This window comes from Gopherus evgoodei, chromosome 2 (genome assembly GCF_007399415.2).
Source record: "Gopherus evgoodei ecotype Sinaloan lineage chromosome 2, rGopEvg1_v1.p, whole genome shotgun sequence".
Classification (NCBI taxonomy): domain Eukaryota; kingdom Metazoa; phylum Chordata; order Testudines; family Testudinidae; genus Gopherus; species Gopherus evgoodei.
In genome coordinates this window covers 45,188,990-45,204,354 of record NC_044323.1, presented here as the reverse complement: position 1 = coordinate 45,204,354, position 15,365 = coordinate 45,188,990, and the positions used below count along the sequence as shown (strand labels likewise).

General features: G+C 46.0%; 1 protein-coding gene across 3 annotated transcripts in view; it reads right to left on the bottom strand.

Moving 5' to 3' along the window:
- The window catches only part of AKAP9 (A-kinase anchoring protein 9), a 204,250-nt gene that overhangs the window by 142,535 nt on the left and 46,350 nt on the right, over nucleotides 1-15,365 (bottom strand). For all 3 annotated transcript variants that reach the window (XM_030550534.1, XM_030550535.1, XM_030550536.1), the window contains exon 2: nucleotides 11,856-12,104. In XM_030550534.1, the coding sequence (XP_030406394.1) occupies nucleotides 11,856-12,104 (249 nt within the window). The remainder of the gene's footprint in view (nucleotides 1-11,855; nucleotides 12,105-15,365) is intronic.

The window sequence follows — 15,365 nt, the reverse complement described above, 5'->3', positions numbered from 1 at the left end:
CTCTCTGCAACCCAGCCGTCACGGTCCTGTTCCCTCACTCCCATGACAGCAGGCTTGCAGAGGACTCCCTGCACAGCCTCAGGCTGGTGACGCCTGATCCCTGCAGGAAGGGTTGGGGGGCATTAGGATTAGGAAATGGATTTCAGCATTAGGTGAAATGAAATCTACTAACTTCTGTCGGTTTATATGGAATCCTGCAAAGACTACACATTGTAAATGGCTATCAGGTGTGAGGAAGTCTGAGCCTTAAAATAGTTGATTGACACCCTCTTACACACCATATGTGAATCCTTTGTATCACAAAATGTGACTGAATGGAAGAGTTAACCACAAATTTCAAATACAGAGGATAGCAATATGTTCTAAAGGTTGATTGGCCCCTGAGACAAAAAAAAGACAGACAGACATTCTGTAAATCTGTATAAATGCTGTTATGTAAGTGATGCTCTCCCTACTATTGCAGTGAATAGTCATGAATCTTTTTTAAGTGGTGGTTTCCAAATTAACAGGATTAGTCTTAGTAGCCCAATAATACTTTATTAGATAATTTGGTCTGATATTAGAATTCTGACCATTATGTCCCCAGTGCATTCAGAAGATTGAGTGTTTATTCTTAAATAACCACTGTTGAGAGACATTCTACATGGGTTCTCCCTCACAGTTTAGGTGTGAGTAATTTCTTAATTCATTTGCCTCTGTCTCACTTTTTTTAAGGCAGAATGTAATAATTCATTGGCTCGGTGAATTTGAAGGGAAGTGTGACATACAATCTGAGAGGTTCTCTGTTGACTGAGACCACCCAGACCTTAATGACTTGTAATACAGCACTTGTAAAACAGCATGAAAGCAGCCTTTTCATTTTACTCCTTTCACACTGATTTAGGAAGGCTTCCAACTGATATGCGGCACCAGCAGCGATAGACAAACAGATCACCTCCTACTCTTCACACAACAACAAAAGATGCCTCAGATTCACTGAATCTAAGTTAGAGGGAGAAAATAACACATTGGACTGTTTGTTTCTATGGTTCAGTTTTACTTTTCACCTGTATAACATATCCTCCATCTTCCCGCAACTTTTATTTCTACCAGGTTCACTCTCAGAAAGACTGATGACATCCTTTGTGTGTTTTCAGTGTGTGTACATCACTGATTGAAACAAATACACATATTATGTGGCAATAATGGTGATATCCTTCTGGATCCCACATCTGTACGTAACCTAACAGCTCTGTACTGTTGTTTCTGAGTTGCTAATTGAAGGTACATGTTCTCTCTTCCATCTGGGTAGACTACTGTGGATGGCTCCAAGGTTCCAAGATGATGCCCACACAGTTTTGTTTTTCAGATAGGTGGTACTTCTGGTAGCTTGGATAACTCTCCTGTTTGGCTGTTAAGATTGAATTGTTTTGCCAAGAGGTTTGTCTGAAGGTAACTGCAGAATGCTGGCCAGAAAAGCTCAAATTAAACCTCTTTGGATACGTATTCTACTTTAAGGGCATGATCCAAAGCCTGCTGAAATCAATGGAAAGATTCTCATTGACTTCAATGGGCTTTGAATCAAACCTTAATAACATATGTCTATTGTTTTAGTCTCCTGCTGCCTCAGTCTCTGTAGGCAGTATTCAACAATTTGCAAATATTCATCTTATATTCTCTGGGTCTAGGCAGTTGTATTTCATTTCCTATGGCTGATCAAAGCCTACTCAATCACTTGAAAACAAAGTTCTCTGTATGGCTGTATTGTCCCCTTTCTTTCCATTTTACTCCATTGCTGTATACTTTCAATATTTATCAGTTAATAGGAATCCCTAATTTCTGTATATCTCATCTGATTGAACCTTCAGGATTCAGTTTTAAAGGAAGTATGGCTTTTCTCTTAAAAAAGTCATTTGCTAATAACAATAAAATAATTTGACTAGGGCAGGGGTGGGAAAACTCAGGACTTTGGATCCAGCCTGCGGGATCGCCACCCCCATGGCGCCACAGGCCCCATGCCGACAAAATCCTTGCAGCCCCTAGGGGGAGTGGGGGGGGCAGAGGGCTCTGTGAGCTTCCCTCGCCTGCAGGCACCGCCCCTCGCAGCTCCCATTGGCTCGAAATGGGGAACCGTGGCCAGTGGGAGCTTCAGGGGAGGTACCCGCAGGTGAGGGCAGCGCGCGGAGACCTCTGCACTTCGGGAGCGGCGCAGGGCCAGGGCAGCCAGGGAGCCTGCCCTGGCCCTGATGCATGCCACTGCCACCCTGGAGCTGCTGTAGGTAAGTGGTGTCACACCCAACCCCCCGCCGCACCCCTACTGCACCCCAACCCCTTGCCCTGAGCCCCCAACCCCGAGCCCCCTCCCGCACTCCAACCCTCTGCCCTGAGCCCCTCGTACACCCCGCACCCCTCCTGTGCCCCAGCCCCTTGCCCTGAGCCCCTTCTTAGACACCACACCCCCTCTCACACCCTGCACTCCCTCACGTACCCCAACCCCCTGCCCCAGCCCTACATTCACGCCCATCCCTGATTTAAACAAATCAATACAAAACGAAGTTGGAGCAGTAGCTCTTGATTGTGCTTTTCTCAAGAAAAATGTGTATTTAGTAAACTGTCTTAAGAGTAGACAAACGAATTTTAGCTTCTGACCAAGCCAAAATTTATCCCAATTTTCCATATTTTATTTCCATAACTTTCTCTAAATTCCTACAGGGTTAGTACCTGAAATCTGCAGCATCTTATCAGGTAGTTCAAGTTTGTAATTTTTAAGTTCAATTGCTTCTGACATGTCACTTTTCAAAACACATGATGTCAAGTTAGAGGCAACATAACTCTTCTTCAGTATTAATGAAAGAAAATTCAATTCAAATATCATTCAGATAGTGTATACTATAACTTCAAAATGTATAATATAGCTGCTAAATCAGGGATGGGCAAAATTTTTGGCCCGAGGGTCACATCTGGGTATGGAAATTGTATGGTGGGCCATGAATGCTCACAAAATTGGGGGTGAGGGCTCTGGCTGGGGATGAGGGAGGGTAGGACTGCAGGGTTTGGAGGGCAGGAGGGGGATCAGGGCTGTGGTAGGGGGTTGGGGTACTGGAGGGAGTCAGGGGTGCAGGCTCCAGGCGGCGCTTACCTCAAGCAGCTCCCGGAAGCAACGGCATGTCCCCGCTCTGGCTCCTACATGGAGGCAGGGCCAGGCAGCTCTGCGCGCTGTACCATCTGCAAGTGCTGCCCCTGCAGCTCCTATTGGCCCCATTTACTGGCCAATGGGAACTGCAGGGTCGGCACTTGGGGCAGGGGCAGCGTGCAGAGCCCCCTGGCTGCCCATATGTGTAGGAGCCAGAGGGAGGACGTGCCACTGCTTCCAGGATCCATGCAGAGTAAGCCCCTGACCCCACTCCCCGGTAGGAGCTCAAGGGCCGGATTAAAAGATCTGAAGGTCCGGATGCGGCCCCTGGCTGTAGTTTGCCCACCCCGGTTTAAATCAAAGGAGCCTGCTGTATAATTTAGGTCTAAAATGCTGACAGGCACGTGGGGCTGATCTGGAAGATACCAGAGTTTGTAATTAACCAACCACAAATAAATTACTAAACAACAGGGCATATCATTATCTTTGTGAGAAGGAAACTGGAAGAAGGGAATTTAAAACAAACCTAGGGCAGGCCCAAAGATTTAAATTAGAGTCCCTCTCCATATCTCTCACTTTCCAAGCAGGGAGATAAACTTTTCTCAGCTAAAAGAATAGCAAAAAATGGTTACTCACCTTCTTGTAACTGTTGTTCTTCGATATGTGTTGTTCAAGCCCATTCCAATCAGGTGTGTGGCCAGAAGATTTTTCCCTTAGCAGTATCTGTCAGGTCAGCCTGGGCGTCCCCTGGAGTGGCGCCCCCATAGCGCCTAATATAGAGCCCTGCCGACCTCGCACCCCTTCAGTTCCTTCTTGCCGGTTACTCCAACAGAGGGGTAGGAGGGTGGGTATTGGAACGGACATGAACAACACAACTTGAAGAACAACAGTAACGAAAAGGTGAGTAACCATTTTTTCTTCTTCGAATGGTTGTTCATGTTGATTCCAATCAGGTGAATCCCAAGCAAAGTTAGGAGGCGGGGTCAGAGCTGATCACTGACTGGAGCACTGCCCTACCAAAGGCCACATCATCTCTGGCCTGCATAGTAATTGCATAGTGTGCGGTGAAAGTGTGTATTGATGACCACATCACAGCCCTATAGATTTCCTGGGTGGGAACCTGAACCAGGAAAGCTGTTGAAGAAGCTTGTGCTCTTGTAGTGTGCACTGTTATCAGGGGCGCTGGGATTCCTGCTAGACTGTAACACTCAGTAATGCACGCCACAATCCATGATGAAATGCACTGGGTTGAAACAGGCTGTACCTTCATTCTGTCCCCCACTGCAACAAAGAGTTGTACTGACTTCCTGAATGGTTTGGTCTTTCTATGTAGAAAGCCAGCGCTCTGTGGATGTCGAGAGAGTGGAGTCTCTGCTCCCTGTCATTTGTATGAGGCTTAGGATCGAAAACTGGAAGGAAAGTGTCCTGGTTGAGGTGGAACTACAACACAACCTTGGGGAGCAAGGCCAGGTGAGGCCTGAGCTGAACCTTGTCCTTAAAAAACACGTTGTAGCGTGGCTCGGACGTTAAGGCCCTGAGCTCAGACACCCTCCAGGCTGGGGTGATCGCCACCAGGAATGAAACCTTGTAGGAGAGGTAGAGTAGGAAGCATGCTGCTAGAGGCTCAAAGGGATGTCCCATGAGCCTACCGAGGACCAGGTTAAGATCCCAAGCAGGAACTGGTTGGCAGACATGTGGATACAGCCTGTCGAGACTCTTCAGGAAGTGACTAACCAGGAGGTTAGCAAAGACTGAGCGGCCCTGTATCCCCGGATGGAAAGCTGAGATGGTGGCCAGATGTACTCTTATGGAGAACAAGGAGAGACCTTCCTGCTTCAGGGGGAAAAGATAAATCCAAAACCCGGGACACTGAAGCTAGTGCCGGGGAGAAGTTGCACTGAGCCAACCAGATTGAAAATCTCTTCCACTTTGCCAGGAAAGTGGCCCTAGTGGAGGGTTTCCTGCTGCCCAAGATAACCTGTCTGACTTGTTCTGAACAGGAGAGCTCGAATGGATTGAGCCATGGAGCCTCCAGGCTGTGAGATGTAGCGACAGCAGGTTTGGATGCTGGAGCCACCCATGATCCTGTGTGAGAAGGTCCGGGAAGAGTGGTAGGATAATCAGGGCCCCCCACTGACATGTCCAGGAGAGATGTGTACCAATGCTGGCAGGGCCAAGCTGGAGCTATGAGAATGACCAAAGCCCAGTCTCTGCAGATCTTGAGCAGGACCTTGTGAACGAGCGGTATGGGTGGGAAGGCGTACAGAAGTGGTCCCACCCAGTGAAGGAGAAACGTATTCGCTGTGGAACCTGGACTATGGTTCTGGAAGGAGCAGAACTGCTGGCACTTCCTGTTGCATCACGTGGTGAAGAGGTCAGTCGGGGACAGCCCCACTTCTGAAAGAGCACAGATGCGACATCCAGGCGAAGGGACCACTCGTGGCTGTGAAAAGACCTGCTGAGGAGGTCCATCGGCTAGTTCTGGACTCCCGGAAGGTACGAAGCCTGCAGATTGACTGAGTGTTTTGTACAAATGTCCCATAACCTGAGGGCTTCCTAGCACAGGGGAGAGGAGTGTGCAACCCCTCATCCCCCGTTTGTTGAGACAGAACATCACGGACATACTGTCCATCATGACTGATACACAACGACCCACTAGATACAGGCGGAATGACTGACACGCTAGGTGTACCGTTCTGAGCTCTTACATTGATGTGAAGATAGAGATCTGTCTGCGACCAGAGGCCTTGAGTCCTGTGTACCCCCAGCTGAGCTCCCCCACCTCAAATCTGACGCGTCCGTCACTAGCATCAGGGATGGCTGAGGGGAGGCGAAGGGGACTCCCGAGCACACCTGCTGAGCTTCCATCCACCACAGGACTGAGTCAAGAACAGGGCAAGACAGAGTCACAATCCTGTCCAAGCTGTCCGTGGCAGGTCTGTACACCAACGCCAGTCACGACTGTAGCGGTCAAAGCCTGAGTCTGGCATGTCGAACCACATATGTGCAGGCTGCCACATGGCTGAGCAGCTTGAGACAATTTCTCGCGATGGTGGTGGGGAACTTCTTGAGTCCCTGGATCACAGAGTCGAGGGCATGAAATCTCGTCTCTGGAAGGAATGCTCTGGCCCGAGTTGAGTCCAGGACCGCCCCTATGAACTCTATCCTCTGGACCAGGGACAGAGTTGATTTCGTCTCATTCAATAAGACGCCCAATTTCTCGAAGGTGGCTGTAATGAATGTTACCTGATCTTCTACCTGAGCTCTGGATCGGCCTTTGATCAACCAGTTGTCGAGATATGGGAACACCCCTACCTGATGTCTCCACAGGAAGGCGGCGATGACTGCCATGCACTTGGTGAAAACTGGAGGTGCTGCTGACAGGCCGAACAAGAGAATGGTGAATTGGTAATGGGAACCATTGACCACGACCCTGAGGTACTTTTTGTGGTTTTGCGCTACGGCTATATGAAAATACGCATCCTTCAAGCAGAGGGCAACACGCCGGTCTCCTGGATCCAGTGAAGGGATAATGGAGGTCAAGGAGACATGTGGAACCTGAGTTTCCTCACAAACTTGCTGAGGTCACGCAGGTCCAGGATAGGCCTTAGGCAGCCTTTGGCTTTTGGTACTAGAAAATAGCGGGAGTAGAAACCCTCATCCCTGTGTTCCAGTGGAACCTCCTCCACAGCCCCCAGCTCTAGGAGCGATTGCATCTCCTAAATAAGAAGATGCTTATGAGAAGGGTCCCTGAAGAGGGACTGGGAAAGGGGGTGGAAGGGCAGGAAGGTACAAAATTGGATGGAGTATCCTCTCTCTACCATGCAAAGTACCCAGCGGTCCAAAGTTATACAGCACCATGCACGGTAGAAGGGGGACAGTCGAAAGGAAAAGGTAAGGCGGGGTGAATCCAGTCTCTGGGCTGGTGTGCTGTCCTCGATCGCACCTTCAAAATGGCAGTTTAGGGCCAGAGGGCGGTTTAGGCTGGCCTTGATTAGTGGAGGGGTGTTGTCTTCTTCTACTGCTCCTGTTCCTCCTCCTAGCGTTGTCCTGGTAGTTTTGCTGCTGGAACCTTTGAGGAGGTTGTGGGCGGAAGTGTCTCCGCTGAGTGGCGGGGGTATTGAAGACCAAGGATCTGAGGGTGGCTCGGGAGTCTTTTAGGTTGTGGAGCTGTTTATCCGTTTTCTCTGAAAATAGAGTCTCACCCTCAAACGGAAGGCCCTGACTTCATAGGGTAACCCTGAGACTTGTAACCTGGCCCCCCGTCGCCATGAGTCTTGTGGCAGCGTCTGCAGGGTTTAAGGCCACCTGCAGTGAGGCGCAGGAGACTAGTTTCCCCTCTTCCAAGGCAGTGAATTCAGATGAGAGTCCATAAACTTGGTCATGGAAGTACAGGTATTATAGGAGTACCTACTCACGATGGCCTGCTGGTTAGCAATATGGAATTGTAACCCTCCAGTGGAGTAGATTTTCCTACCCACTAGGTCCAGACATTTAGCATCTCTATTTTTTGGGGAAGGACCTTGGACGCCTTGTCTCTCCCACGGGTTAGCCACATCAACAACCAGGGAATCCGGAGGCGGATGCAAGTAGAGATGTTCAAAGCCTTTGGAGGCGACAAAGTAACGGCACTCATTGCGTTTAACAGTGAGCAGCAGAGATGCTAGTGTCTGCCACAGGGTTTTAGTGGCGTCCACCACTGTTTTTATGAGGGGTAACACTACCCATGAGGGCCCCGAGGATGCTAGGATGTCCACCATGGGATCGCTTCCTCGACCATCTCCTCGGCCTTGATGCCCAAGCCTTGGGCAGCTTTGTGGAGTAACTGTTGCAGAACTCTATTGTCCTCTAATGCAGGAGCTATGGATGACCCTGCCACCGCTTCGTCCGGGGACGAGGACGAGGAAGCATGTGCCAGTGGTGGAAGCTCTCTACCGTCTGTCCTGGATGGGTCACATGACTCCCAGGGCAGAGGTGGAAGAGGTGGTGCTGATGATGGCACCATGGCCGTAGACATTGTAGACAACATCAGTGTTGGCATCAACCGCACAGGAGGGAGCTGCATAAGCACACTCCCAGGAGCTGCCGGTGTCAAGAGGCCCGGTGCCAACGTCGGCACCAGGGCCGTAGGTGCCTACATTGAGGTCGACGTCGACAGCGGTGCAGGCATGGGAGACGGGTCTGCCGACGTCGTACGAGCCAGTGCCGAAGTCGGAGTCAGGCAGGGTGCTGGAGTCGACAACACTGCTGGTCGGAAAGGTGTCAAAACTGTAGGTGCCGGCTGTACGGCTGAAGGCGGCACAAAGGTGGCGGACGCAACAGAATACGTAGCTGAGCGTGGGCCCTGGGTTCCTTGCTGGCTCTGGTGGCAAGCCCAGGGGGTCCAGAAGGGCAACTTAGGCGGGTTCTACCACTGCGGAGGCGACACCTGCTGCTCCCTTCTATCTCTGCCTGACCTTGCTCTATGACTCCTGCTACCACTTGAGCGGTAGGAGTCGGGCTCTGACTCCGAGGTCTCAGACACTGAAGACATGGAGGAGCCGATCCTTGGTGCCTCAAACATTGAGTGCTCAGGGAGTGGGAAGGCTCTCTATCAGAGCGTGTAGATGCCGATAGGCAAGGCGAAGGGGAGTGCCTCGACACAATAGCTGGCTTTCCTTTGGAATGCACCGGAGGACTGGGTGCTGAGGATTCCTCCCTGGCAGGCGAAAACGGTGCAGTCAGGTGGAGGAGATCTCTAGCAGCTTGATAGGCTTCCAGCATGGATGGGAGCTGAAGTTGCTGAGTAGGTGCTGGGGATTGAAGTGATGGCGGACTCGATCGCCTCACCCAGGTAGGAGTTGACACAGCCCCAGAAGGAGACACAGAGGAGAGGCCCAACTGGGGTTGCACTTCTCGAGGTTTAGCCAGAGGAGAGCGGTCATACAGCTTTCTCTTCTTTTGAGGCACCAGTGAATGGGAGCAGTGCCTACTGTCCAATGGGCCCCAAGAGGAGCCATGGTGGTGCTGGGCATCTCTGGTGTCCTTCTTTGGCGCCAAAGACATAGACAATGCTGGGGTGCTCTGCATTGAGGACGACACCAATGGGGTCGGGTCTCTCAAGCCCGGGTCAGATTGGGGGCGCAAGGTTGCCTCCATGAGGATCACCTTCAGGCACTGTTCCCATTCTTTAAATGTTTGTTGGCGGAACTCATGGCAGATCTTACAGAGATCTTTCTGATGGGTCTCCCTCAGGCACCTAAGATGCGACAAGAGCAGGTCGCTCTTAGGCATGCGCTTGGCACAAGCCACGTAGTTCTTAAAATCTGGGGACCGCGGCATGCCATGGTGCTGGGCCGGGGGGGGGAACCCCAACAACTATACTATACTAAACTTTTAACTGGTACTACAAACTAACTGAGAACTATATACATGGAAAAGCGAAGAGAACTTGCTGAGCAAGAGCCAAGGGAAGTTCCAGCCACTGTCACTGACGGTAAGAAGGAACTCATGGGGTGGAGGGTCAGCGGGGCTATATATTAGGTGCCATGAGGGTGCCACTCCAGGGGGTGCCCAGGCTGACCAGAAGGACACTGCTAAGGGAAAGATCTTCCAGCCAACGTGCACGTGCGCGCACACATCTGATTGGAATCGATATGAACAACCACTCGAAGAAGAACTATGATTTAAGGACATTACAGATGAAGTTCAGGTGAGAGATGCAATGGACGGGAAAACAGGGATGGTTATTTCTTATCAGTTACAATAATAAAAACTGTAGTAATCTTCAGGACTCTAACAAAAAAAGACACTCCTCTCCTCTCCTCCCACCTTTCTTAAACTGGCTCCTATACAACACTCTGAGGAGAAATTATGCCCGTCAGATTGCTACAGACTTCTCTCAGGGGAACAACTCTAACATGATTATTAAGGAATATTAATGACTATCTGTGCCTTTCAAAAAATAGTCTTCTTCAGGTGAAAGGTTCTGGTGAGTTTTTCTAGTAAATTTTGGTAATCAGAGGGACTAGACAACCCTTTTAATCCTAAAAGGAAGGGAATTAGACATCTTGTGACATCCTCCCAGGAAAATAGAAAGAAAGCCCATAAACTGAAGTAGCCAATGAGACTGCAAATGCTGAACAATAAAGAAAACAAAATGGTCCTATTACAATTCTGATGATATAACCAAGAAAGGGAAAGAAAAGTTTCAGTCCTTTGAACAGATCCCTTCTATCTAAGAAAAGAAACCCATAAAGTAAAGAAATAGAAACACTTTGATTCCATCTGCTGTGGTCTGCATCAAGAATGTGGGTTTCTTCAGGACTGTTTTTATTATTTTTAAACTGGAGATTCTAGTTCCACTTGCTGACAGGAAAAACTCAAATCAGAAAAATCACAGAAAACTGTGATTTGTTTTATCTACAGAAACACTAGAAGAATAAAGGAAGTCCAGTCATGACACTTAAAAATGTTACATACACCAACTACTGAACATATTTTGTGGCACAAAAGCAAAAGCCAAAGACATATCCTACTACAAAGATGAGGTAAGTAAGAACTGGAAATTCAGCTAGAAAATAATCCCTTGTAATACTTTCAGTAATCTTGCCTTAGATCTTTATAGGATGTTGTGTCAAGACAGTAATGTTGAGTGAAAGAGCAGACAGCTCTAAGAAAATGCCTTGTAAATCTCAGTTGGAGAGATTAACCTGAACCTGGCTACTACTTTGGCTAGTACCTGTGCCACTCAGACTCAGGTACAGGGCCAAAACTACCCTCAGACACTAGGTCATAACACCAGTCATTCAATTTTGGCCCCACAGCACCACCTTCATGGACAGGGCCGGCTCTAGCCATTTCGCCGCCTCAAGCACGGCGGCACACCGCAGGTGCCACTCTGCCACTTGCTGGTCCCGCGGCTCCGGTGGACCTCCCCCAGGCATGACTGCGGATGCTCCACCGGAGCGGGGACCAGCAGACCCTCCACAGGAATGCCTGCGGGAGGTCCACTGAAGCCGCCTGCCACCCTCCCGGCAATTGGCAGAGTGCCCCCCGCGGCATGCTGCCCCAAGCACAAACTTGGCTTGCTGGGGCCTGGAGTCAGCCCTGTTCATGGAAGAGCCATGGGATCAAACCTGGTTGGGAATTCAGCATTGCTTCTCCACGTTGCTGCCATGGGGCCGGCTCCTGCACCAGGGACCCCCCCCCCCCAGAACCCTGCCTAGTCTCATCCTGCTTCCAGTAGTCCGTGTCCCCTCTGCTGTGCCCACAGTACTTGCTCATCAACAGCCTCAAGACCTATTACAAGTACAGAGAGCTGGAGTGAGCACCTGCATAGGGTAGCTGGACAAGAGAAGGGCAGTGAAGAGCCCCAAGGTGGAAAAACACTAGACGGTTCAGTTGTGCAAATCATGCAAAAAATTTCTGGGGATACTCCTGAGTAATACTTACAATTTCATTATAAGCTTTTAAAAAATATATACAGCTTTTATCCTATCAAGGAATGCACACAACTGTGCAAACAAATGCTTCATATTCTACAGCTCAGTTATCATGCCATAGAAAATATGCCACCAACAGGCAAATGGAAAGTGTCAGCTCAGAGCATAAAGCAGCATGGAGGTTGAGGCAAGGAATAATGTCAATATTCTCAAAATGCCCACTCATTTTCCTTTGCATATTCACTGCAGTTTAGTAAAATATAAAGAGCCCCTCTTTAAAAAGAAAATAATGTAATTGCTTAGGACCTGATAACACTTACTTCAATTGTATACGTCTGGTCATGTTTGATAATTTCTCTACTGCGTAAAGTCCTCATCATAGCAAAGTCCGCAGTAGCAGCTGCTCCTCTTTGGTGTGTGGATGTCTCATCACCCTGTGACCGGTCAATAACAGGACCATCTTGTATCGATTCTTCATCTTTGGTGTTTGATACCTTTTTATTTTTTTTCTGCTTCTTGGATGCACTCTGCCCATCAGACTGTGCTTTCCGTTGCCTAAACTGGGCAAGCTGCACATAAGAGAAAATCCTGTTAAGGTGAAAGTTTTCTTCTTTATTACTAATGACACCAATTATGAGAGCTTATGGACTGTTCTACATAAATCTTCTGACTAATCTCTGCAGAAAACAAAGCTGAGGTTAATGCTGCATATTCCAAATACCCTTCAATACAATTTAATATAAACATTAAAATAATGTTTAAAATGTACAATATATAAGCAGCATAATGATAATTTAATATAGGTCTTGCAGGTTTCAGAACAGTATGTACTTATTGGACAGCTATCTAGAAATCAAAAGATTCAAAGTTAAACAAAGCACAAAGGTTATAAAATTATCTTTGATCTCATTTTCTTAGGGAAACTTAAATTTCTCTGGTTTTATAATAATTACCTTACATACCAACAAGACTATGAAACTCATTTTATCTGCTCTGAAATAAAAGCGGAAGAGCAACCCTTTCTAATACCAAATATGAACCACTGCACTCTTCAGAAAAAAATACTTTTAGGAATCAAGAAAACCAGCCCAAGCTGCTAACAAAACATAGAAGAAAGTAAAATACATCTTTAGGAAATTGTTTAACAAAAGACAACAAGCAAATTACAAGATACTCTACCTTGTAGCAAAACATGATGATGAATAAAAAGTCGCAGGTGATCCAGACACAGCACAGTTGAAAAACCAATTAGTATATAAGCTATTCAAATACTCTAAGACACTGCCTTTTACAGAGCTTATCACTTTTAATCAGATGTAATGGTTTACATGTGAAAATCCATTTAAAACATATTTTTCTTAAGTGGAACAGAATTTCAGTTCAAGAAAGAAAAATATTAATTACGTTTTTTACAAATGTGAAGACAAAATTAAATGGACATTAACGAAGTGTTATCCATCACCAGGTTTTATTCTTCTACCTGAAAAGTCCAACATTAATGACTGCTGCAACTATATTACTTTATTAAGCACATACACTTATAAACACAACAACATTTAAATAAAGCCTTAGCCTTTCGTATCTATTTTATGTTAATTAATACCAAAGTATTACGCATTTTGGTAAACCCACTGTCAATTTAAAAAAAAGTTTCTATCACATAATAAAAGTATATTGGAATTTTTGTTCATAATATTCACCAATCCAGAGAGCCAGGCTTCCATTCAAACTCTTTGTCAACGCTCAAGTGGATCAATCAGGATTTCCAGTTTGGCAAAGATCTCCCTTCCCAGTTTCTGTTCTGTCACAATGCAAGCTGTCACTTTTGTGTTTTCATTCAACCTCAAGATAGCTGAGAAAGCCATAAATTAAACAGAGATGATACTTGCAAATCAATATGATTTCTTCCATAGCTAATGCTTTTGTCTCACTGCAAGAAAATATTTTCTTATTTCCTCAGCAGGATTCTGCAGCCTCAGGAGGCACTGACAATGTGGAATATAGCTTCTGCTCTGCTCAGAAGGACCTTGAGATTTGCTGAGCAAATAATGCTCACTTACGTACTTAGCATGTATTTCCGCTTTCTCTTATTACATCCCTAACTAGTTTAACTATTTAACAAGGCTTTTTCTATTTTTAAAATAAATAAAACTTTTTAATATTTCAGAACATTTGTCAAAGAATAAGTATTTTAACCAGGAAGAGAGGAGAGATTCCCCACCACCATGTTCAGGTAAGGAATAGGATACATCATAGACTCGTCTTCTTAATAGAGGGAAGAGTGAAGATACTAATTCCCTAGCTCTTCACAATATTAATACATGTTCTGAGGGCTTGTCTATACAGTGCGGCAAAGTGCACCAAAGGGGTGTGATTTATAAAGCGTTCTAACTGGCCTGTGTCAGCGTGGATTTGGCCCGCGTCAGGAAGACTCGATTTAATCATGGTTTTTCTACATAAAAGTGCATTCTTGTTGGTTATTATAATCTTAATACCTATTCTTCACAACTCAGAGATAGATGTGGGTTTCATTTTTAGAAGGTACACACTATACATTTTAAGAGATTTAATTTGAAAACTTTTCAGCTATATCTGAAAATGAATGATTATTTGATTATTTCATTTACCAAAGGTAATTGAAGCAGATATTTATGAAGTCATTGAGAGGTGAACTATCTCCAATTCAAAAGGTTAACCATTAATATTTGGAGGATTTTCTTGCCATGCTGTATTAGGAGGAGAAAATCACCAGACAAACATTTAAATTGTTTTATTTAACTAAAACAACAATGTTATATATTCTGGATTTTTTTTCTTCAACAGCAAACATATAATATTTTAACCAAACAAGCATATGTATTTTTGAATTTAGTTAAACGTTCAAGTTTTTTAAAATCAGGTTTGTTTTTGTTAAAATTGTTTCAACTAAAATATCTAGATAAATGAAATTAAAAAAAAATTAAATCGACTATGTCAGCCAGGTCAACATGAGAAACTTAAAATATGGCTTCTGCAGCTAACTCAGTTGTCTTCACCTTCATTTTCCTGCTTGTTCATAATCGGGAGGGGGTGGACGCGGAGGAAGAGAGAGAGAAGCTTTCCTGCTTTTTCAGGTCCCAAGCGATTTCTCAATTTGGAATGAATTAGTCCAAAGGAAGAAAATATTCTTTCTATACTGGCAGAAGAAGCTACTGCTGTTAAAAGTAGGATTATCACTTTAACAATCTCTGAATCCAAATGCTTAAGTGACTTCCACCAGTTCACTGGTGTGACTTTCTTTAAAACATAATAGTTGGCATTATGGAGGGACGATTGCTGGATGTCCATGTCACAGCCGACTCTTCTTCTTCAACCATTAAGATTTGACCCTGGTACCGAGTATTGAGACTATCTGCAAGAAAATGATCTGGAGATAGTGCTTCTCCCATTCGTTTTTTTAATGCTTGTAATTTAACTCTGTCATTGCATATTTCTCTTTTTAAGATCTCACCTCAGTTCCTTCCAAATTTCAAGTGTCAGCAATAAAACAGCTAGTTCTCTTCATTTTGTTTAAGGTTACAGAAATAGGTTTCAGGATACTCAGCACGTACTCAACATTTCTTTTAAGCCCAATGTTGAGGACTTTGGCTGTGACAGTGTCATCTATTCTTTCATGATTTTGTTCACAAACTGTCATCAGATTAGGGCAGTTCTTGATATAGTGCTCAAACAGTCCACTGCTGAGTTCCATCACACATCTTGTGGGAGAGTTAGCTTGGTTCCTCCCTCATTTTTCAGAGCAGCTGCTGCAAAGTGGTTGTTACGGAAGTATTTTGATTTTTATCCACCCT